Below are 25,682 nucleotides of genomic sequence, written 5' to 3'. Positions count from 1 at the left end.
TCATCGGTCGTTGTAAGCGAGACGCTCGTGTTGTAACACGAGACACCCCGCTCCGTTGTACACGGGCGCCTTCCTACACCGCGCGAGAAACGCAATTCCGGCCGGGTTGTAAAAATGGGTGGGATTAAACCGCAAACGACAGTGCGCGAATCCTCTCGGAATTTATGACGCTCGCGAAGATACTGCGAAGATATTCCTCATTAGCCAGTTGCTTGCACTTTACGGATAACGCGTTAAATCATCAACACATAAAAAATATATCCCTTTATAATTCATCTCTAGATTTATCTTTCCAAGCGCTTGGTTCGCGCTTGAAATAAAGTTTCAGAGTGCGATTAATTTGCGATTTTTTTTTTTTTTTTTTTTTTTTTTCCTATAAAATATACTACTTTTAGTGGTTGCAAGATGTATATTAAAATAATTGTGCTAGAATACACATACGTGATACGACGAAAAAATAAAAGTGAGAATATTCGTGAGAAAATCTGCGAAATTCAATTCTCTAGTCACAATGCGCTGCCGCAGGTGGTGGGAGCAATTTGTCAGTTGGGAAAAAAAAAAAAGGAATCGTACAAACAACGGACTGTACAAACATACGCAACGGCACATTTTTCCATCGTTTGTGAAAAAAAATATTTTCCCGCTGCAAGGCTTTACAATTACCGCGGTATATTGAAAGGGCCGTTAGGAACGAACTTTTTTATATCTTCTTGCGCAACGTTACGTGTTGCAAGCCTTGTAAACAAGATATTCATGTAAAAATAAAAAAAAGTGTCTTTTCCTGGGCAACACGTGTACTACTATCTCGCTGTAATTAGCGTGCGAATATGAGGATATAATGGAAGCTGTTACATATGTGCGGGGTGGACGTTTATTTTCTGCGTATGAGAGCCAATTACCTAAACTGTACGCATGTCTTTTGGGAATTGCTTCCTTTCTCTGAAACGAAGTTCGCATGTGCTGTCTCTTCGCTGCGATACTTTGACGGAAAAAGTAGACGGACGAGAAGTCTTCCGCGTGAAAAAGCTCCGCAATCCTCCGCCGTCCTGTGCGCGAGATTTATTCCCCGGAGGATTATCCGGCCGCGCGCCAACCCGGCATGCTCGGGCCTGTCCTTCATTCGGATCTGTGTGCACGGCACTAATTACAACGCGCGCCCGCCACATCGATTGGTGGTGGCATTTTATTCGCGCGCGCAGGAATGCCGATCCGTGGGCGGCCGACGGCGCGATAAATCACAGAAAAAGCCAACGGACCAACAAAATTGCATTTCACGCCCGCGGCGTGCGCTTCCGTGCCGGATCATGCGGCTTTGCTTACCGTGGATTATGTAGTACTCGCGACGAAATTATCGGCTCATTCGCGACTGCGGGGAGCCGATCAAACCCCCCCCCCTAAAAAAAAAGTATCGCATAGAGATGCGTCGATTCGGGATTAACGTGATCATGTATTATCACGGCGCGTTGATCGATTAAACTCATTGTCACCCGCACGCTGTGGATTGCGGCTTGTGCAAAGTGGCGAGGATAATTCGTCGATACGCTCGTTTAAATCACCCATCAATACACCGTTATCCGAACTCTTTACAACTCCTAAAACTAATTTCATTATTCGCACATTCAGCTTGCGTTCGAATCGTTACGCGACTATTGCGAATTCTCGATAAATGTCGATCATTTGTTTGGAAAAGTTACGTTCCATCAATTTTATGACGATTTCATTGATATTTGAAAGTGAAAATTTGGAACGCGGGGAAAAAGAAAATTTCTGATACCGTACGAAAATGTGTCGCTATTATACATTTGAGATGCTTAAAGTTATTGCACAATGCTGAATTTCTCTTTGTTCTATAATCCTCTAAAATACTAAAATGAAGCATTAACACTACATAAAGCGAATTTTCATATAATTGCATTCCGGAGCTATGATGCGTAGAATATTTCGACTACAATTACGTTATGCAAATGAACTCCCAGAAACTCTTGCATTTTCATTACATACAGAACCACAGATTTCATTTGCGAACAAAAGAAAATTGACGTTAAATATTTTGAAAAATGAAACAATGTATACGTAAATGAATTTTCTACTTGTTAAACAATTTTTTTTTATTCACAACTACATTGATTATTTATAGAAAAAAAACTATTATTTAACAATTATTTACAATAGTATCAACTTATTAGTGTAAATTGCTTTTTTATTGAAAATTTTATCTGCAAATATTTACAAATTAATGACTGATCGTAGCGAAATTTCGAAAAGAAGATCCGATTTACGTTGAACGTGGACCTTGTGCTGGCTTTTTCTCTGTAGATAAAGTTTTATGTGGCGCGGTCAAAGGCAGTACAGTGAAAAGGGAGATACGTACAAAAGCCCGGAGCGAATGAATTTCAATGGACGTTACAAACTTCACTAACGGAACGTATGTCCACCAGCCGCCGCACCTCGTGTTTGCGGGAGAAATACGCTCGATCGTTCGGATTCTCTTGCGCATAGGCGCGTTGTAGCGAGAGAAAAGCGGCCACAGCAGCCGTAAATTCGTAATTTTAGCACGGACGACTGATGCGTAACGAATGTACAGGAGTATATATTAGCATAAACCACTGTAGAGGATACTAAATCAATAGCAAACACGATTACCAGTGTAGGTTGACTTAACAGATGATTTACTTAACTAAAGCTGCATAATTGAATACTTTGAATTTCGTCCTTTTCTAAAATTATTTTCACGGCAATTAAATGCACTCTCTTTGCCTTTTGTAATTTATATGATTTGAATCATAATCATTGCTGAATAATAAACTACGCGATTCAACAATGTAATTAATCATTTACATTTTAAGAACGAAAATTTTACTAGCTGTACGTGTGCTCATAATACAATTTTAAGCGCGATATTGAGAGTTTGAAATGTTTGAAGCGGAAAGAATGTTCGTATAATAAGAAAGAATGAAATACAGTTATATGGAAAAAATTCGACACGCGGGATTTTACTTTACTGACAGCTATATCTTTTGATTTGCAGGTGACGAATTTCAGTATCGAACACCCGGTCGCCCGTCCTGAGGGACACACAGACCAGAAGTAAAGATGGCCTTTCATTGGGATAAGCTCTCACCAGCAGAATTCCAACAACTTCAGGACTTGGCAGCTTGTGAGTAACGAAAAAAAAAAAAAGAAAAGAAAACAAAGAAGGAAGTGCTGGAACGTGTAGCGTAACGCAGATAAAAGTCGCGACGGAGAACTCGACACTTTTGAATTTTTTACAGATCATAAATTCTAAGCCCGGCTAATGAAGTTTATCAAACTTTGACTTATCTAGCATCAGCGAAATTTGCTACGGACAACTATACACACTCATTTGATCGTCTCGTCGAGCGCTGTTATTAATTTGTGTTAACACTTCAGAAAAATTGGATCAATTATGGATACAAGCTTACATTAAATTTCTGAACAAAAAAATGTGACAAAAAAATTAACATTTCAAAATTTTCTTTCTGTAAATATTTGCAAATATATTATTTACTGCCATATATCTCATTTTCTCAACGAAAGTATATATATTACAATATATTTATTGCAGTTTTATTCGCGCATTGTTACATCAGAATACACTGTTGTTACGTTCACAAAGTCCGCATTGTTTTCAAGATTCCTAGGTCTCTACTCAATTAGACGACCATTCACATAGTGCTGCGTGAGTGAATCGAATTGCGTGGCCTAATTTCGTTCGTTTCAAACCGAATCGAATGCACAATAGCTTTATAGACCTGTCCCGCATACGAACTTATTCGATGAATACAAATGAATATTTTTCGCAACGCCTGTTGCGTTCTCTAAAAGTTCGCGCGATAGGAATAGCGGCGCGCTATCGGGCGCCACTATCGTCGTGCGAATTGAATTATTAGCGATACGATAATGACATTGCCCGTCAAAGTATAAACCAATACAAGAGAAAATATCCTTTTAACGTAAAACTCGCGTTCAACTTTTATTTCGCCATTACGTTCATTTTATTAATTTCACCGATAGAGATTCGTTGTATGTACACTTTGTGGCTCGATAACATTTTTAGTACTATTGCAAACTCTTGCAAAGTAAATTGGGTGTTTACAATGCTATATATTTACATAAATTGCCATAACGATAACGCAATCGTGGTGAAAAGCTCTGGCGATTTGCCGAAATATTTTCCAATAATTGCGTTCGCTCTCGAAATGAAGAATGAAATGGTACGTTTCTTAAAGCGAATAAACCTTCTTATTTCTTGGTCGCTTAAGCTACACATACGACTATCGTGTATGAGTATTTCCAAGTTAGTACTGAAAGAGCACTATCTCTAATTACAGATAACAATTAACTTAATTAAATATAACTGGAGCGCGGAGGTGGTTCGCTCTGCTTACTTTTAGAATGAAACTCAACGGTTGAAAATATATTCAATGATGAAATGATTAAAAATATATAATGATTATAAATACATCGGGACAGGATGTAATATAAATACCGTCGAGATGGAAGTAAATGTCGAACAATCGACAGCTTATTGTTAGATTGATCCTCCGCTTATTTTCTTCTATTGTAAAAATATCGTGCGTAATAAAGCGAACGGTTTATATAAAGCAATTTATATTGATGTAATTAAAAGTGTTACGCGCGAGCACCTGAAAGCTCGCGATAATTTTCCGTGCATATTTCTGCGAATATCTCTTCGGATGAAAACAATTTTGAGATTTCGCGAAATTCTGCGTCGCTCGCGAAATGAAGAATTAAAACAAACACGTGTGTAAATCTGTTTGTTATATAATCCCCGCTGATGTAACAGATGCGAACGGTGAAATTTGTATCGTTCCATCGACTGTCGTGTATTTCCGCGCGATTTATCCGTCGCGAGCGCGTCGAATTTTCCGTCGAATATAACGCCCCGATCGCCTCGAATTCGACGACGTATGAATGTCTCGAACGTTTAGTATTTTACATCTGGCAGACGGAAATGCAAGGCTGTAGCAATGTGTCTAACATGCCCTCCCGAGAAGGCGCAACACGCGCGGCTCTCACGCAGGAAAGCACTAATTCATTGTGTGCGAGCGCTGCACTTTGTTCCACGGGCAGAATAAATTGCCGCCATTCGTCGACACATTTACCGGTATCGCCGTAATACGGCTATCATCGTGATAATCTTTCACTCGAAATATATAACGGAGCAACATTGCGCGAAACGCCAAAAAGAACTATTCGCAACTCGATTGTGAAGATCGGGAAATTTGTAAAATATACGTCTCTAACATCTTCTAATGATAATTTCTTATATAAAAGTAACTCTATTGCGATAACGATCTTGTAAAGAGTAATTAAATGTACGTCGCATATCGTATTTAATGAAATTTTAATTGATATTAGTAGAAAAAAATTTTCGAGTATTTTCTTCGAGTAAAAGAATGATGTAAAATATATATTGAATCGCTTGATATCGAATATTAATCAATTTCTTTTTCAGGAAAATTTTACTTATATTGAAAATATTTTGCAAACAAATGCAAATATTGTGATCAGTTGAATCGTAGAGTTTTCCTTCGTTTTTCCGACTACAATTTCCAACGGAAGATCCATCAAAGCTAATATCCGCGAACTGCCTATTTGTGCAAACATCTCCCTGCTATAAAACAATCGTTCAATAATCGCCGGCAGTTATGCGGGCGAGCCGATACCGAAGCGGAAACATGAAACTCTGCCACGTTAATCATCTGCCCGTCCGAATACGATCCATCGCCGTGGTCGTCAATCGGCCTGAAAATAGTAGGCGCCCGAAAATATCTCAGTCCGTTAAGTGCATTATGACGTCGGTGCGGCGGACGGATTCGGCCAACGGCCTCCTATTATTAGTCCATTTATCGTCGTTTCTTCTGTAAACAGTTGAATCTTGGATGGTCGATCAATCGTTTTCTCCCCTTTCTCTGTCTAATCCACCAGAAATAGTGAGAAACTCGGTCGCTTACGCACGCTCGTAACGTGTGCGGCGCGTCCAACACAAGTATCTCGCGAAAAATTAATTTATTGCATGCAACTAACGGGCTGTTAATCATTTTTCAGATTCCACGCGAAAACTGCAGGATGTTCTGGCCGAGTTTTGCGGGAGCAACACGACGCCGGGCGGCGTGCCGAAATATCATCCGGACGGGGTGAGTCATAAAGATTGGTCCGTATTTTAGTCGCAGCCGATAATATACGCATCTGAAAGCTGAGAGATATTCTCCCTCCGAAAAAATATCTCTATTGAAAGATACATAAATTAAAAAGAATTGAAAATATATATTAAATTAATATAAAAGATATTCCTAAAATATGTAGGTATGTATCAGAAAATTGAAGCTGTCCCGAACAATCTCGTCGTAATTCAGCCGTACAATTTTATTGAATGTATTTTTATAAAATATACGCGTAGAAATTTCCACAGGTTTACTGTATAAATCGATTGATGTAAAGGATTTTACTACGCGAGAACGATTTCGTTGTCGTCTCTCGTCTCAGGTGCACTTCAGCCTTTCTACAAGATGAAATTGAACGATCGGTGTGCTCGCGAGTGCACTCGAGCGACAAATATCTACTTAAGATGTACGCAAGCTGTTTAAACGAGCTTTTAGAAGACGTGATATTTTGCACGAGACAACGACAGGTACATCTGAAGCAATTTACGTGAATAATTGACTCATTTACTTGGCTACGCCGAGAACGAGTTTATGAAGAATTAATCAATCTTGGTTGCTCATCGATGATAAATTTCTCATTTTAATTACGGGCATTGTCGTGTCCCGCGGCGAGGAGCTTTTCTGCCGAGGAAAGACTTCTTTTACTGCCTTAGCTACAGCGGGGTCAGATCTTAGCGTGCAATTTAGTACAAGCGTACAATTTATATCTCGGATGAAGGGTATAAGGACTACATACGATAGTAGAATACATCCGCAGACAGCAAGAAAGCATTCGTTCCATAAAATCGCAAACTATTCCCGCTAGTATAACATCCGGAACACGTACGACGCTCGCGGACAGGTGGAAGTTATTGCGCGCTTGCGTTATACGAGAAGGACGGCCGTGTAAGAGAGTTCCATTCGACGACGCATTAATCGACTCGTATTCCTCATGGTATTCCATATCGAAGTTATTTCTTGTCGAAGGAAGAGATTTCGCATCGCGTAACAATATACAGCTGCACGCGCGCTATAGTTGTCGGTTCAAAATATATATTTTTTTTTTTAAATTAGAAGGGCGTTTCTTTCGTCGTTTTTGAAAATCCTATCGGAAAATTCGTGTACCGAAAATATCGCGGAAAAGCCATTTTGAATTTGCGGTTTCTTCATAACTTTTCGACGCGGCAAGTCGTTCGGAATATGACTGCGCGAATTCGTCTCCCTTTTCAACTTCGGCATCTCGCGCCACAAATTTCCTGACGGTTATCGTCTTACTTTTGCGTCAGTGTGCAGCGTATTGCCGAAACAATCTATACGACTACACGTAAGCGTAAACATGCGGGAAAGCACATTTAGCCTCTCCCGGGGGATATTAACTCTGAAACTAAAACAGATTGCCAAAGTTAGGATGGCGCTTTTTATGTACTCGGCGAGAACCGCGTTCGACCCTCGTCGCAGTTTGTCATTACGTGCGTTGCATTGTAGTGATGTACCGATGAAGCTTCTTGCTTACATATCTTTTTTGTAAATAATGCAATTGTTTTTTTCGGGCAAATTTTTCTTATTAAAGATCTTGTGTCATGATTGCGTAATACGCAGAGGCACGTGTCTACTTCTGAATAAAAAATATACGGTTCAAGGATAATTTTGTTCAATGCCGTTCTGAAATTTTTATAATTATATTGCTGCGTAAGAGAAAAAGATCTCTCTCCTCTCTTGTTTAAAAATTGTTTCAGCTTTAGAGTTGAAAAATATCACCACTTGTTTTTGACAATACGACAGTTGTTATATTACGAGAGCGATAAAACGCATCTGCGTAAAAACGTTTATTTCCGTCTAAATTGCCGAATTCCAATAAAATGCCTCTGCTTGAGTTACTACGAGGAGCTTGACTCACGGTCCAACAGTAGTAATTTCGTGGCGCGTTTCAAGCTGGTTCCTTTGAGGAGTGATCTAAATTACTTTCTTCTATGTCGCCTTTCCGCAAATTCCTACCGCACAAGTAAATTTACTATCTCACCAATGGCGGTATAATCCGCCATTTCCGTGTGACATTTTCATATGAGCGGCTAGCTGGATCAGTGGTACTAGTCAGTCATAAAATTTCAAGATATGTTAATCTCGTATAATATTATATAGTTTTTAGGATGGCGATAAATTTTGTAGAGTTTTTATAGGTAGAAGCTATAGTGCGTTAAAATACACGAATTTTATGTTTTGTCTAAAACTTTTTTATGCTTTAGAATAAAAAGAATGGCTTGTATCACTCGTACGTATGTCGTGATAATGCAATAAGCTGTTTGTCGTATTGCGACCTGAAAATTCGCAGGCGAACTTATTGGAGGAAGTGAAAATCGTATTATTCTCACTAAGGCGCTTTGCTTATCTTACTGTATACACGGTAACAGTTAAAATCCATTAACGTTGAGTAACTGTCGCAAAAAAAAGATTCCGTAAACTCCATTCGATCGGTAACGTTTTATTCTCTCGAAGTCGAGACCACTCGACACCGATTTATCGTAAACACGTGGAGTGGCGCAGGAAGAGGGAAGCTATTACGAAAATATTATCGACTTCGGTGTACAATTACAAGTGACGATATAGGCGCATTTAATGCACGCTACACTGCAAATAGAATTTTTTTTATTAATATTTGATATAATCCGAATTTTTTAACATTTTTAATACATTTTCTATTTTTAAAAAATATTTTTTATCACACGCGCGCGCGCGCGCGCGAGTGTGTGTGTGCAAAAGGATGAAAAGCGTAAGGTATAATAATGCTACTGCTGTTCAATTTCATATGGGTTCAAGAGGGATTGCACTCTATTTGGAAATACCACTTCCGTCTCCACGGTATCAAGTTGACAGTGAGATACGTGAGTTGGCGAAGCCACTGAAATCACGACCAACCGTATTGCGTCAACATTTACAACCGAACTCCTTTGTCCACGTGGACGCAAACTTGCTAAGCCCCCCGAGAGGGTGCGACAATCGATGTTCGAAACGTTAAGAGGCTGCACCGGTTACGAGATCAAGTGGTCCGGAGGACTCCCCCGCGGGGCCACGCTCTTCCACCGTGAAGCGTAACCGATGTCGAGAACTCATAATTGGAGATTCCACCGAGGGACAAGCGTGCGTCAGCGGTCGGTAAGAGGCCATACTCGACCGCAAGTCCGTCACATGAAACGCGCGTTCTATCGCTCTCGACCTCCTCTTGATTAGTTAGCCGTGCTTGCGATTTGCCGGAAGTTTCTCGGTGTAGATTAATGGAGTTGTTTGAAACACGCAAGTTCAGCGCCGCCGTTTATGTTAACTGAAATTGCTATGGATAACAATCTGCTTAATTGTTAATCTACTTAATCGAGTTAGACGACAAGTTCTTTCTCGCGATATTAAGAGTGGAGTTTTGTGAGTACTTGATTATGTGTAATATCCGTCCAGTTCATATTCAGAGGGCAGTGTTGTTTAAGAAACAATTTCCACCGAATTTATAATGAAGAAGAGAAAAAAGAAACGGAAGAATTGGACGCTGTTGTTTCTGTAAAATCTTACGCGTAAAAATATTTTGTTCATGAATTGCTCCGAATCACTGCAAGTGATGCGAGTAACGTCATCGCCAAATGTCGGCATTCGACAATTGTGGATTTAATTGAATAAATATATGACAAAAATATTTCTGCTCGATGGCGACAATAGTCGACAATAGTCGACAATAGTCGACAAAATGTCAGTATAGCGTAAAGCGAAGGCAAACAGCGCGCTATTAAATCGCAGTATTAAATCAATAACATTGCGATAGGCGAAAAAAAAAAACACCGTTGCTTGCGTTCGCTCGTTAGTACACGAAACACTGTTGAGATCGCGTAATTGAGTATACAAGGGTGAATTCAGCTTTTGCAGAAACGTTTTCGATCGCGTTCAAGCTCTAATTCTCTACATTATCACGTTAGAAATGTGCCAGCTTATATTACCGATGTTACGAAACTTATTGCTTCCGCAGATGCTATTTAAATGCAGCGATTTCAGTAAGATTCATTCGTGGAAAGTAGCTTAGGAGATTTCATTCAATACTCTAAACAATTTGGGATTATTTTCTACTGTGTATATATCACACAGTTCATATATATGTATATATATACATACTCCTACTTATAATTAATACATCGACATTGAGGCTACAGCAATTCTAATGAACGGCCACGAATTGAAAAAAATGTCTTACAAGCCTAAACATTCCGACACGAAAAATTCCGACAAATTCAAAGATTGTATCAAATCGAAGCTAGGACCAGAGATTGCGAAGTTAGAAAGAAATTCGAGAGGATTCGATTGTCAGTCCATTCGTCACGGGCGAAAAGAGAATTCTCGAGACGAGAGAAAGTAATCGAACGACTTACATCGTGATAAGAAGATAGACGAAGGCAAGACCAACTGCGTCCATCTAAGACAAGAGCTTTCTATGGAACATGTAACTGGATCTGTAAACAGGGAATTATGCCATTTGCTCGATCGATCGTCCATTTCGTCGTCCTTCACGTTTTAATCGCAAACAGTCAGAGTCAATAGTTCAAAAACTTCTATAGAAAAATCAAAGATATCAGGTTAGTGCAAAAAATTTGTTATTTTTCCGCGTAAAAATTTATTTTAACTAAATTAGTTAATTTCTACTTTACAAGCTCAGAGTTTTTTAAATTGGTACAAAAATTTATTTCTAGTTTTAAAAAAAATGCATTAAATGCATACAATGGCGGTTATTTTGATGCATAAAAATTAATTCGAAATTCTGTAATTTTGTCCTGAATTTTGTGCAATCAATGTGAAATAGCATGTGGATAAAAATTTTTATATTTGCATGATACATGCAGTGTTTATAGAATTACAAAATAAAGTTATTCGTTATTGTGTCAAACAATTACTACAAATCGGATACAAAAGCTCATTTACCGTTTTGTATCGCAAATCTGGTTAAAAAGTGTTTTGTTTTTCTGCCGGGAAACGTTTATTTTGACCACAAAATTTTGATTTTGCAATGCTTTTGCAAAATTCGCGAGCGAAATTAGTTTGTCCTATCAAAGCTCGATCGTTTAAATCAAGCGCGTCATCACGTGTTGCAACTTAACTAATTGCGTCGAATTAACTAAACACATTTGGCAGGACTATCCTCTTAATTGAAATCTGATGCGAAATAGTCGGGCGGGTCATTAGGAATCGCTATCCTACTACAGCTTTCCGTGCTCAGGCCGATTCCCTGGGTATCTCATCGCGCGGAGAATGGTGCCATTTAAGGGGCACGTAACACATTAAATAAAAACACACTATCTTCATCTACCTCTCTTTCTTTTATTCTCTAATCTTTTTTCCTATCATTAGTTCTAATATATTAAATGTCGTATTTAGAAAAGAAATCATTAGCGATGTTTAAATAAATTCATTAATGTTTATACAATTCGCAATGTGCAACATTCGAATATTATTATTTCGAAAAATGATAGATTTTATAAGAAACGTAGCACACTGTAATAATGAAAACATGTTATTTACGATTTTGAGAAAGAATATCATTTCTGGTTCTTTCCATGTTTTATAATATTTTTCATAACATCAAGGAGCGTTGCAGCAGTGAATTTCATTTAACAATGTAATGATAAATTCATATTGTTTATTAAATATAGTTTCGGGAATGCAGCAGTTTCAGAGTTACACGATATCGCTTTCTCCTTATCTGCGTTTTGTATTCCGTGTAGCCAGGCGAATAAACGCACCTTCGTAGAGTTCTTTCTCGTTCTTTTGATTGTTTCACGGCAAAGTAAGTATGTTAATTACACGTCCCGCAGGCGAGCAAAAACGACGGGGGCATTATAACACAACGAATCTCCACAGAGAATGTTAAATTCGCTTTAATTTTATCAACGTCATTACCGTGCTCGCGCGCAGTGTTTTTGTTTCAAGACGAAAAATTGCGTGCTCCTATTTCTGCGCTCGCTACACAAGCGCGGGTGTAATAACGTAAAGACCACTACACTGCCCGGGTATTCATGCTTGACTTCCCTTCTCAGATGTATACCTATGTACACACATACACACACGTTTAGTCGCACGGGGTGCAGACACGAATAAACAGCAACGAACAACAAGACGGAACGTGAGGGAGGAAAGGGGGCCGAGGAGCCACAGTTTCTATATTAAGCTTTGTGAACGAGATATTCTCGGTGAAGAGGTCCCTTACGAGGGTCGGCAACGGACAAGGACATATATCAATGCTCTGACACGTCGCCGAGGATCGCATTATCGGTGTCACTTCCAGTAATGCATCCTACCGCATCCCGCGCTTTCGCGACAAATCGATTACATTCGATTTTCATGCGAGAGTGATTAACGATTTCGGCTTTACGGTTTTACGACGGAAATAAATCCTCCGATAAAAAAAAAAAAAAAAAAAAAAAAAAAATAACAAATTGATGCAAGTAAAATTTCGCTTGTCTTGTTTCTTGCTTCTGGCACGAATCTATCAAAAACTGCATTCTTTGCCTCTAAAAATATCGCAGAGAGAAGAGACGAGAATTGATAAAGTGAAGAATAATATTGGTGCAGCTACAAAGCGTTTGTGAAATAAATTTCTTTCTTCGCCGGAGCAATACATCGTCAGTTTACGTGGCGAACTTCCCGACATCACCTATCGTAACTCCATATTCGAACTTTCGAAACAAACTCGGTAACGAGATCGAAACCAGATGCCGTGGTAATTGTGTTATCACGATGTCCTCTGACTGACATATTTTAAGCGATTATCCGGCACAACTACTTCTCCGCTCGGGAGGAACCCTCGGGAAATGTGTACCGTAACTCCTTATCGAGCCGCGATCTTCCTGTGTAGACGCTCACGTTTTCTCCGAGCCCGTCCTTCGGCTTCCCGTAAGTACGAAGGACAATGAGAAACGGCTGCTGAGGACGTAAGGTATGGAAAAACGGGGTCTTCGTGGGCCGCAAGGGTGCGGTTGCCTAGCTACGTGACGTCATCTCTGACGCACTCAAAGAGAAGCGTGCCGACACGGGAGGGTGTGACAAAGAGCCGACGCCACACATGCCGCGAGGTCACGCCGCGTCATCATTATACGCACACACGAATCCGGCGGATTACGGTCTATCCAAAAAACAATCGAGAGAGAGAGAGAGAGAGAGAGAGAGAGAGAGAGAGAACGAGAGGTTCCGTCTATCGGCGGATTGACCTCTAATCCGACTGCAGCGCGGATAGAATGAGATCAGCCTTCGAAGAGAATCCTCTGATCGATCTTGATTCTGGATCTAATACATCTCGACCGACAATAAGGAAAATCCGTTCGTCGCTCCGCTCACGAGCTGAAAAGAGACTATTGTGGACTGCAAGCTGAATCAATTAATACGTCGAACTGCTCGTAAATTGAAGTCCACGCGCCTTCGAAGACTCAACAGATTCTGTCTGAGGAACGATGCGCTCGTCGTTCTATATCGTCGAGCGATGAAAAAAAAGTTACCAGTGCTTGAGCGAAAAATGCACTTGTTAATGTCGCGTTTCAACAGCAATTGTAAGATAACGTTTCGAAACTAATGAATTTAATTAGTTTACAATTTTGTTAATGAAATACATTTTGTGTCGATTCGCAACGTCAACGTGTACACATTAATTTATTGATATCAATTTAGAAATTTGCAGAAAACTCAATCCCACCAAAAGCAATTTACGTAAAGCTGATATATATATTTATATATATTAAATAATCTTTCCTAGTACAAACCAATATCTACTTTTGATTGAAAAAATTATTGGATATGCGAAAAACCGGTTGAAAATATAAAATGTTTCTGTTTGCTCGAAACTTGATCAGTTTTTTTTTTTTTTTTGCAATTGTTCGCAAGTAATGGCCAGTACTAATTTGATATAAATGTGACTGCAAGCGACTCGCAGCGTCAGCTACCGAGATATGTGTCGTTTCATCTCTTTAAGCAACTTATTTATCGTAAAACGAGATTTTTGCGCCGTCAAATTCATGCCGTCGCTTTATGACACTCGTAGCCTCCGCAGCTTAGACTCGTAAAATATCACTGTCCAGATTTTTCCTCGGTCATTAAATGAAATCTATTACCTACAATAACTTTTTTGTGCGACCGAACTAGTTCACCTATTCAATCGATTCATCAGCTAGCGAAAAATACGAAAAAAATGTTTTAAATTTTGCTTTATATATAGCTTGTTACTCTTTTGAAAAAATTCTCACTTGTATGTTTTTCATCCTATTATTCATCTCTATTTATCTTATTATATACGCACTCAGTGCACAATTATCTAATTTCTTCAAAATTTTTTCGCTTTTTTTTACTCTTATAATTTTTCGATAAAACAAAATCTAACATTACTTGCAGCTGCTCTGCACATTAGACAAAAATTACAATTTTTTATCATTAATGATAATCGAGAATGTGTGCGCGATCCCTGGGGGGCAATTTCCACGGAAGAAATATCAATTTCAGAAAAACAACATTCAATTTCTCCGAACATGGCGAAAGAAGAGAGAAACGACTGTATTCCATGATGTCGGCTGAATTGATACTGAAATGGCGGGATGTCGACGATGTCGCGATCGGATGTGTTTTCCGCGCCAGCGCGATTAAGGATTCAAGCGTCATCGTTCAGAGGCCATCTACAATTATCGATCCCCCGCGGGGACTATAGCATTTTAGAAGTGGAAAACGTGATAATGGACGGATATTACATTTTCTTCGGGTCGTCTCACGTTACCTTGCTGCGATTATAGACGCCGATGCCGCCAGGTTGTTCACGCTCGGCGAAGCGCGGCGTGCTCCAATAAAGCACCTCAAAACGCAAAAGCTATCCCACTTCGCTCCGTCGCCTTCTACACTTGCAGCTTATGCAAGGTCTCGAATGTAAAACGAGCACATCCACGTTTTCACATAGCCGTGTACGTGCGCGCGCGCACGCCACTACATTCCTATATTAAATTACCGAAGTAAAGTCCTGAATGCAATAACGTTCCGTTACGTCGGTAGCGACAGCAAATTAGATTTCATCTTTTCTATTTTGCAGCACATCCGAAGTTTCTTTCTTTTCGCCACCCTCTACTAGTGGCGAATAACTCTAAAATGTATAAGTAGATTTTTGTTTTCATCTTCTTTCATGTTTCTATCTTCTTCTAGCAAAGACGGAACATCAAATACGCTTCCATTGTTCCGCCGGATTAAATTATGAAAAGAAATAGCGAACACAATGCAAACAGAATGGCCTTTTTTCAATCTCTCCCTCCCTCTCTCTCTTTCTCTCTCTCTCTCTCTCTCTCTCTCTCTCTCTCTCTCTCTCGTTGGGACGGCGAGGGAATTTTATGAAAATCTTTTTTAAATATAGAATGTGTAATATGCCATGCCGCTTTACTTCCCTTCATTTGATTACCGGCGAAAAATGTATGTGGCTCCGCGACTTTTATTTTACTAATCTGCAATAATAAGCGCCAACCGAACGCGTACGCTTTCGCATCGTTCTTTACGTAGACGCGGATGTAAAGGGAGGGATTAGATAATAAGGTGATTAAGGGCGGCATTGCCCGAACGAAATTGAATTTTTCGAGCGTAATGAAATGGTTAAACTAAAATATAAAAGGAGGAAAAATATGCGGATGGAGTCTTCTCTTTCATGTCGAGAAAATGGGGCCACGTCAGACCGACATACCGTGCATCACACTCAGCAGAATACATTGTCCACTTCCTCGTGTAGTGTCTGCCTCGAGGGTGCTTTCGCTGGAAGAGTGCGCCAAGTGGTCACTCGGGCGACGAAAATGACGCTTTTTTTTTCTCACAGGTGGATTGCGGACCGTTTCATTAATTTGAAACAGGTGTTACTCGGCGCTTCGCGCGGAAAGTGAGCAGAATACCTTATGCGAGATAATTTAATAAATTTACGAAAGAGCCGCATTACATCTCGGTGAGAGATTTCTTATTTCGAGCATATCGTATGTTTTCCGCGTTCTGCGAAATGTTGGCGATACCGGCTAATGAATAAAGTTTCACGCACGCACACTGCGACCATTAATCTAACTTTTAAATCGTCGTAATCCGGAGACGCTGTAAATATTGGTGATATCTTCATTCGCTCGCGTCCGACATAAGAATGCAGGCAGGAGTAAAAGGAATAAAGCCGAAAAGAATCCATAACCATTGGGATCGTGGAACATAATGCCACGCGCGGTGAATAAACCGCGAACGCTAAGCCGAAGTTTATACTCCGATTTTTCCACTTGGCCCAGAAAACTGGTAACGCGAGAAAGATTTGCAAACCGCTCCTCCCGCATTGTCGCATTACGATCATCTTTATAAATTTTGCGGAATCGCACCCCTCTTCCCTCCCCTATTTGTGTAACACAGGCGCACTTTACCATTTCTAATACATATGATCGATCGTAATCGGCGGGGGAAACTTGCGAATCTGGAGTATCTTGGAATAATAGAGTGATCGATCAAGAGTAAAACGGTTGCAAGGGGAAATCAATTCCAAAGCACGCGCTTTTTCAGCGGCAACACGAAGGAACATTATTATATATTAGTATCATATTCCACACGAAAATTCACGCGCGCACCGCCTCGGAATTCTAACTCGTACGTCAAGATGAGAACGGCAGAAGAATCGCTATGATTTCCATACATAGGAGAAGTTTTCCCGAGAAGTTCATGTTCAACTGACAGCGATAAATATTATTCGAAACGTTTCGCGCAGCATGTCTTGGACGCGCTTCTGATTATAAGATAACTGATAAGGGCATTGCCGCGAAATTTATATCTATATAACTTTGAAGCGACTGAATAGCATTTCATATAGCTAACGCCGTTCTATTTTGCATGAGTGATTAGCTCCACTTTGCATAACTGTCTCCGGTAATGCTGAACCCCCGATACGCAGTGATTTTGTCGTAAGCCCGCAGGATTACGTCACGTCGGCGGGAGAGAAGAGATCGATTGACATAGCGGCATCACTATTATTTGCAGGTATATACCGATATAACGGCTATCAATTTGGCGACAGTGTCGAGTGCCGAGGGATATATTGTAGCGTCAAAGGGATAAACGGCGAGCGATGAAAATGTCGAGTGGTAAACCGGTACTCGTAAACATCGCGGCAATAAAGTACGCGGACGATAAAGAAAAACTTGCATCGTCCGGTTGCTCGAATGAGGTTTCTCGTCGAGTGGCAGAGCGAGAAGAAGAAAACGAGAGAGGGAGGGGGAGAGAGAGAGAAAGAGAGCTGTATAATTCACAACTCTTTCCCAGCGAATGTATCTGTTACACGGGAAACACTCGGGAAAGGGCAATTGCTGAGCTTGCAAAGAAAACCTCGCCCACGCTCTGTTATTCAACGACGGGGGTTAAAACATTTACCGAATGCTCGGAGCGCAGGAGAGAGCTCAGGAGAAATCTGCGGGAATAGATGTGTTTCCAATTAAGGTAATTGTCAGTAGTTTAATGTAACTGGTGGGGTATTTTTAATAACGAGAAATGCAATCTGCTCCTTTTGTCGCTTTTTTTTTTTTTTTTTTTGCATTTCCCGGAATTTTAAATATCACGTCGTTAAAATATATATTCGTACTTTAAATGTTGTAGGAAGTAATTTTACGTACGAGATTATTATGAAACCTCCCGTGCGAAAAGTTCGGGAACGCTTGAGGCTGAGGGAGATCCAAGTATAATTAGGGTTAAGTCCAGAAATTGCATTTGAGCACGCGAATACGATCCTTAATTAAACAGAGCTCTTCTGGCGCAGGCCGTCGTTATCAGTACGTGTTACGATCACGCACATATTCGGGATCATAAATCATCTGGGCGCAGCCCGTAATATCTCTTGCGCCGCTATAACGATCGTGCACACAGCCGAAGACACGTATAAACACAGGTAACAACTCCATCGCGTTCAGCGATGGTACGGAAGCGCATCGCCATACCGGCGTTACCGAGTCCTTGAAATCTTGATATAGCAATCAACGCCGGCGAAACGAAGCGCGCGGTGTTGGGCCAACAAGGAAAAATCTTGTATCGTCGTAATCAGGGGCGAAATTTCCCGCGCTGCCGGCGAGAGGAGCGCAATTCGCGAACGCGACAGGAATGTAACGTTTTCACGAAACTGGTGAAAAGCTGGGTAAAGGAAAAGCGATGCGCAGGGATGAGAAGGAGAGGGATATATATATATTGAGAAAAAGAGAGATAGAAAGTCAAGGGACAAAAGGGAAGAATTCGCGGAAACGCCCGGAGGCTGCGTTTGCTCTGTTCATCTTCACGTGCGATAAAATTTCCCGGTGCGCCTTTCCCACCGATCGTCGCAAGAAAATATTTGCCACCCGCTCGACTAGCCGCGCGCACGCTTTTTTACACAAGCAGAGGGAAGAAACGCGAAATTAAAGCGGCACTCGGAGAGCTGATCCAATCCCTTTCCTTCATTGCATTCCGGGCGATCCATCGTTTCATCTTATTGCCGGATGAAAGAAGGAGATTGTAAAGGACCGGCGGTGATCGATTCGGCTCGATCGCTATTAAACGAGGATCTAGGATGAAGTTATCGCCCGCTTTTCGTTCATTATCCCATGCGGTGCTTCGTATCGCCGCGCGATTTCACTCGCAACGAGCCGAGGACAATTATTTAGCGGTGGAATAAATATTAATTCGAGCTACTTGGAGCAGAAATCGAGCTTGAATTTAACAAAATCCGGGAACGCGCTAAATCTTGCTGGAAAATTTATTCAGCAATTTGAAAGAAGACTTTGTGTGTGTGTATATCACGTAAGCTCCTTGCAAAGTGTAATAAAAATTTATCGTGAAATCCGAACGTGATTTCTATTTTAAATTACTCGACTGTAAGTAGCTTAGAAAGGCAGCTTGATAAGAAAATGAAAATTCCAAATATACGATTTATACAGCAAAATACGCGAAAGTATCGCTTCACAATGTTATTGGGTGTTGCAATGCAAATTTAAATGAAACATGTCGATTGTCCCGGTTAAAGTTTCGCATAATGGAAAGCTTTCATTTACAAAGCAGATAAGCGACAGGAGGTAAGGAGATATGCGAGGAGATACGCTGCCCGAGAGAAAGGAAAAGCAAAGCTAAAACAACACACCGAGCTCGCTGGTAATCAGAATTAATCTAATTCCCTTTTTGCATTACCGTATATCAACGTTCCCTTCAAGTCGGAGAAGTCACGAGGTTTGCGAAAATATTTATTCATTTTATTTGTCACAATATTTAAGTTTTCGATGAAAAAATGTTCGCCTTTTTCTTCTCGTAAAAACTACAAATTCGTGATACTTAAATGTATTTACTGTTTCTCACATATTTCGCGAGGAATATTGACTTTTTCGAAAACCTGTCGTCTACGAAACGTTACGTGAAAAGCGTGACGTCATCGTTTCCATGGAAACGAGAGGGGGAACCTTCGTCGATGACGTCACTATCTGCAGTTCGGTGCTTGCTTAGGGTGGTGTTGGAGCCGAGGTCGACGCACTCGCAATTGTATCTGCTGCGCATCTGGTATGACGTCACTGCGTCGTTAAACTTATAACATTTAGATAGCTGCATCAATAAACCCGCTCTGTTCGTTTTTATAATTTTTTGACTTCGCGTACCGCACACTATTTTTTCCATTGCTCAAACGTACTTTTCGCAACACCGAAATTTTTTCATTGTTATGCGGAAATGTCATTGATCAGAAAAGGGGATTCATTCATATGTGTTTGTGAATTATTAATTTTGCTTTTTTCAAAACATTTAAAAATCTGACATTAAAAAAAAAATAATAATTTGTTTTATATATTTTAGCAATCTGCTTTCTACGATCCACACTCACAGATAATTGCTTCGTGTCAAGCAATATCAAGCGCACATATGCACCGCAGAGTTATCAGAAAAAACCTGAATGACGCATGCATATGTCGCTTGATAACGCATCTGAAAACTAATCTCAATTTTCGAGACTGACGCGAGATTATTATAAAAACTTCAACAACAATTTATTTTTACATAAAATATTTTGTAACTCTTACAATATTTTAAAACTCTTACAAATTAAAAATATATACTTGTTAAAATGCATTGTGTATTGACCAAATTATCTTGATTTTTATTATAATTCATTCATTAGAAAAACATAAAGGATTTTTACTAATTCAATATTAGCATGCATATTACAAAAATAAATAAAACCCCGGGACTCTGTGCATAGAAATATACTAAAACAATTCACTATTATTCTAAAAGAACATGCTTTATAATCAAAAATTTTTTTTAAAAGTAATGAACAAGCGAGTAGATAAATAGTGGTAGATAATATTTTCAACAATTTCTTCCTTATTAAGCACAAAAGAGATAATTTTCACTTTAAAGATAATATTACTGAAATTTTTATATTTCGCAAATTTTATAAATGTGGAAAGTATTACAGAAATTATCTTGACACGCGAGGATTACATTTGTAGAAGAAAAAAGTGCTTGTGATGATAAATGCAATCTGCGTCAGTGCACCGATAAATCTTTCCCGTCAGCAATACGCTTTCGTAAACTATTTCACTACCGTATATCCCACGTGTAATAACCGGGCTCATCCAGCCTGGTGACGCATAATACACAATTTATACTTTGATCTCTGGCGCGGATGAGCGGACGGAAATAAAGTGATCGTATCGTTAGATTATGCCGTGTCAAAATTATCATTCTAAATTGCTCAATTTTTTGCAGCTGGGTCCATCTCGCCGATATTTATGTACAATCTGCCTTTTTATCTGCATTCAGCTCAGATTTATTTTGCATCTGATTCGTATATTTATTATACACAAATTAAAAAGGGAAAGAAAAAGCGAATAATTCGAATAATTCGCGTAAAGTCCAGATTTACATATTTGTAAATCATACATTAGTGACTTATTTAGCACATTAATTTTTAATTTAAAAATATATTATTTGCTTATTATATTTGGAAAATTTTTATATATACTTTTTCCGTGCAATTTGTCAGACGACCCATTTATTGATAGAAATTTATAACTCTTTTAGAGATCGCACACGAAGATTCTTTTATAAATTTTGACACGTGTGTAAATTTCATCTTACACGTATCTATATCGTATGCGATAATAGTACGATGTGGTTGCTCTTACGCGCAAACAAACATCACACCAAGTGCGAACGGAATTGTACGACGACATTTTAGTCGTCATTTCAAAAACAAACACAACGGTCGGTTATTTCGGGAGCATCGGCCGGCCGGCGTGCTGTATATTTAGATGATATGTATTCGCCTGTCATACTCACGAAACCGAGTGCATATGCGCGCGTACTGCTCCCTTTTCGTGTTACGCACTTCGATAAGAATGTCGCTGACCTGCCCAATAAACCGATATGACGCGAGGGGACGACATGATTGATCAAATCCGTGCACTATTTGTGTGCAATATTATATCATAGTTCGATTGTGACAAATGTCACGTAGATACGTGAATGGATGTATATGCGTATACTTTATGTGACACAAGTCAATAAATAATGAGAAATGTATTGTACCTTCATACATTATACCACGTAAATTTTTTGCAACAATTGTTTCATTTTTAATGTTAATAATTATTTGACAAATAAAACATTATTCGTTTAAACTATTGCACACAATTAGTCAAGGTTTAATATATCTCATTAAGTCACGTGTTTATTAATTGTCACAGTCTTTCATTGTCATTAAAAATCTTTCTAAATGTTTGACATGCAATAAGCTTGACTTATACTACTGGAGTTTCAAGTAGCTTAACCGCGAATTGGATCGTCGCCAAAAATTTTAGCGTAAATGTAAAGGAAACTGCACTTTTTAATTCAGAAGATTTTGCTATGAGGACAGATGAATAGATAATGTAGTCAAGATCTTATCGTGTTAAGAAAGTTTTCAAGAAAGAATCCTCTTAATCCAGAAGAAAAAGTAAGATGATAACAGCCTCTTGAATAGAAGTTTGCATATCAATGGTCTAAAACATTAACGTGGAAAACTTATAACGACTATTCTTCAAAATCTTGGGAGATTTATTTCCGATCTTTTTTTACGGAGCAAAACATCAAAGTTCCTGATAATACTAGCACACTATTTTTAAAGGGCATTCATTCGCGTGCAGATCATTTAATCTAGATGGAAATACTAATAATCGTGTTTATCATAATTTGTTTCAGATAGATGATGACGTAAATATAATCAAAGCTTTAGCACAAAAATTATTCATTGTTTAATATAGTATTAGTGTTGATAAGTTTCACAAATTTCTGCAATAATATAAAGCGAATAATAATAAACATTTTATTCTACTTTGAAATATATTTTGCGTATAATGCGTATAATACTATAATCCTTATATCACGTATATAACTTTAAAGATACTGCAACGGTAATTTTATATTAAAAATTCATTCATTTACATGGCAGCGCAAGCCATATGTCAAGCTTAAATATTATGTTTTAAATCATGTTCGTGTAATTTGCAGATAAGCTGAAATTTCAATAGAGGAAATGAAAATTTAATAGTGCATCGGAGCATTAATCTCTCGACGAGTCGGTTTCGGAGATTAAATTGTCGATTCAGTCGTTTCTAACTGTTTTTTAATGATCGTCGGAACACAAATAACGATGAAAAATTTTATAATTTTCCTTCCATAACTTTTTTAACGCTTTGTCCAACTCTTTATCGATTCGCGTGTTGAGGGATTTACGGGGGTATTGAATTTGCGGTAACGGAAAATTCAGGCTTTTCTCTCAACGGACAATGGTTCTTTGAAGGGGTGTTACACGCCGTACCATAGGTAAAGAGTAGACAAAATTCGTATCATTTTGTTAAAGTTTCATGAAAACCAGAGGAAATTTGAGTTTAAACGTAACCATGAGAGCAGCTTAACTCGCCATTCAACATACATATCCTATGTAATTTTCCGGTAGAAGAAGCTGCTAAGACCACATAATAAAAACCGGGTCAAAAGCACTCTGTAGCATTTTTGTATGACTTCAACGTGATGTTTGCGATAAAATATTAAATTACCTCGGCTATTTATCTGTTGCGCGCTTAATTCAATTAATTATTCATGATGAATCGAAAGTTCTCAAATAAAGAAAGTAGCATTAATCGCAGCGATGGAACATGATAAAAATTGTTGAATGTCTTCTCAATAATGCTGCATGATGCTTTATTCCTAGATGCGTCGAGCAATTTTCGAGTTCTCACGTTGTCGTATTCGCGTAGTTATAAGCAGAGAGTTTTAAATTCAACGAACTCACCGCGCGTTGTTGAAGTTCATCTTAATCAATCTCGGTTGCGGTAGCGAATAATATACATTTATAAATCCGACCGTGGATAAACTGAGTAAGTAAGAATTAAACTTGGCGTCGAAACTTGCGTCGGAGTACCGACTCGCTTTCGGCGCGCATGGTCGAATGTACAAGAGTTAATATCTCATTAAACGGCATAGAGCGGATGTTAAACACACAAAGCTCATTCGATTTACGTGATGAAAGTGGATAATGAAAACGCGACGTACAAAATTGTTCCTGCTGAGCGCGTTATCTCCCCGGGCAGTGTGCTTGTGCGGAAATAAATTGCCTCAGCAGCTGCCGCGGTAACTGCTACACTCGGTCGAACTTGCGACTGCATGGCGTAGGCCAGAGGCGGCAGCGGGCCGAATTTGCCATAAAGGCACGGCGCGGACGACGTCATATCATATCGAATTGATCGAATACGCTTCGGCGGGGATGCTCTGCGGAATGTGTGTCTAAACGACGTGGCTTTGCGAACTGACGCGAGACAATGACCCAAAGAGGTCGCGCCTCACACGCCAAGGACTGCAATGAAACTTTCCAGTTTCGAAGTGGAACGCAAGAGATATAAATCTGATCGGGGGAAGTAGAAACAGTCAGCTGTCTTGCGGTCAAATTATAAGACATTCTTGCGAGCGAACTGTGCCAAACTGAATTATAACTGATCGGAAAATTGCATAAATATAACAAAGCGTGTGAGCTGCGGAAATCGGAAAGAGATTCCGAATTAAAGGCTGTTCTGAATTCCGCAAAATATTCTTTTGCAATAGTCATATCGGGAAATTCAGATATTGAATATTTGCGCAACTCTAAATTATTTATCTTCATAATATTGGTTTGATCATATCATTACTGCTTTAATTAGTTTCAAAGTTAGTCCAATTTGAAGTAATTTATATTAGAAGTAAATTATATGAATTTTATAATAAAGTTTTCGATTATCGGAAAATTTTGCATGAATTAAATTACTTACCGTATCGTAGCTCTGCTGTCGCTCGTTGTCTTCTAAGCCTTCTCCTTCTTCCTCCTCCTTCCTCCTCCTTCAAGCACTCACTCACTCACTCGCGTTCGCGGCGCACGCATTGCTCGCGCGCGTACCCGAATACGAAAATCGCACGATACTTTATACGGCACTTCCGACATCGTAAAGGTATCGAACCGAAGCTGCGATGTTATGCGCGAATTCCGTTCGCGTTTCAGATGACCGCATTTACCAATTGGGGCACGTTTCGTCTATACGATTCGCTAGAGCACGGTGTACTCGCGCGAAACTATTACGACACTTCCGATATAACGACACTCCCGCACTCCCGACACGCGTTTTATTACATTACGAAATTACGGCGGAACGATAATGACGATTCATAAAACACGACACAATGGTTTATCTGTAAAACAGAAATACATTTTAATAGGACAAAAAGTTATAGCATATTTTCATTCAAATATTCTAAACTCATATGCTTTATGCTTATTATTTTATGTGAAAGTAAAATAAATGTATTACTATAGAATCTATGTAAGATGTAGCGTGATTTGTTGCAAAAATTTTGCAAATTTAATATAATAGCGAAGATGTTAGGTTTAATCAAACATACATTTATTATATAAATGTAAATCATTAATAAAAAATTAAAAATTAAATTCTGAGCATCTACTTAGGTGTCTGAAAATAATATTATTATCTATAATAATAAAATTTTGTTTTGTAGATTTAAAAAAAAATTAATTAATTATTGATAAACGATCCATGTATCGACTTTCCATTATTTAAATTGTTCGATCCAACGCTCCAAAAAATTGATAATTTAAAAAATAACTACAATTCTTTAGTTCTTTAATTATTTTTCAAAAAATTTTATAAATTAATTATGTTGTTACTGAAACAAATTTTTAAATAGGTAACAAATAACAAACGAATGATTAATTACCTAAACGTTGATTCGCTGGCGCCCGATGCTCTTCCTGAGCCTCTTTCTCCTCCTCTCAGCATTTTGTTCCTGCAGAAGAATAGCGGGAATAATGATATTAGAGGGGTTAATACGCCGATACGTGAAACGGTCTGCTTCGTTTAAATGCTGCCAAGCGAATAATAATAGCGCAAGAGCAAAGACAAGGTCGCGCCGAAGGTA

The 25,682-nt window shown here is 39.1% G+C and overlaps 1 protein-coding gene across 3 annotated transcripts in view; it reads left to right on the top strand.

Annotated features, from left to right (window-relative positions):
- Dgk (diacyl glycerol kinase 1) overlaps positions 1 to 25,682 on the top strand; it is a 79,922-nt gene that overhangs the window by 30,440 nt on the left and 23,800 nt on the right. For all 3 annotated transcript variants that reach the window (XM_067355018.1, XM_067355017.1, XM_012364815.2), the window contains 2 exons: positions 3,029 to 3,157; positions 6,094 to 6,182. In XM_067355018.1, coding sequence (XP_067211119.1) covers positions 3,094 to 3,157; positions 6,094 to 6,182 — 153 coding nt within the window. In that variant the 5' untranslated portion in view covers positions 3,029 to 3,093. The remainder of the gene's footprint in view (positions 1 to 3,028; positions 3,158 to 6,093; positions 6,183 to 25,682) is intronic.

Source organism: Linepithema humile, chromosome 5 (assembly GCF_040581485.1).
Source record: "Linepithema humile isolate Giens D197 chromosome 5, Lhum_UNIL_v1.0, whole genome shotgun sequence".
In the NCBI taxonomy this organism is placed as follows: domain Eukaryota; kingdom Metazoa; phylum Arthropoda; class Insecta; order Hymenoptera; family Formicidae; genus Linepithema; species Linepithema humile.
This window is presented reverse-complemented; position numbering and strand designations above follow the sequence as displayed.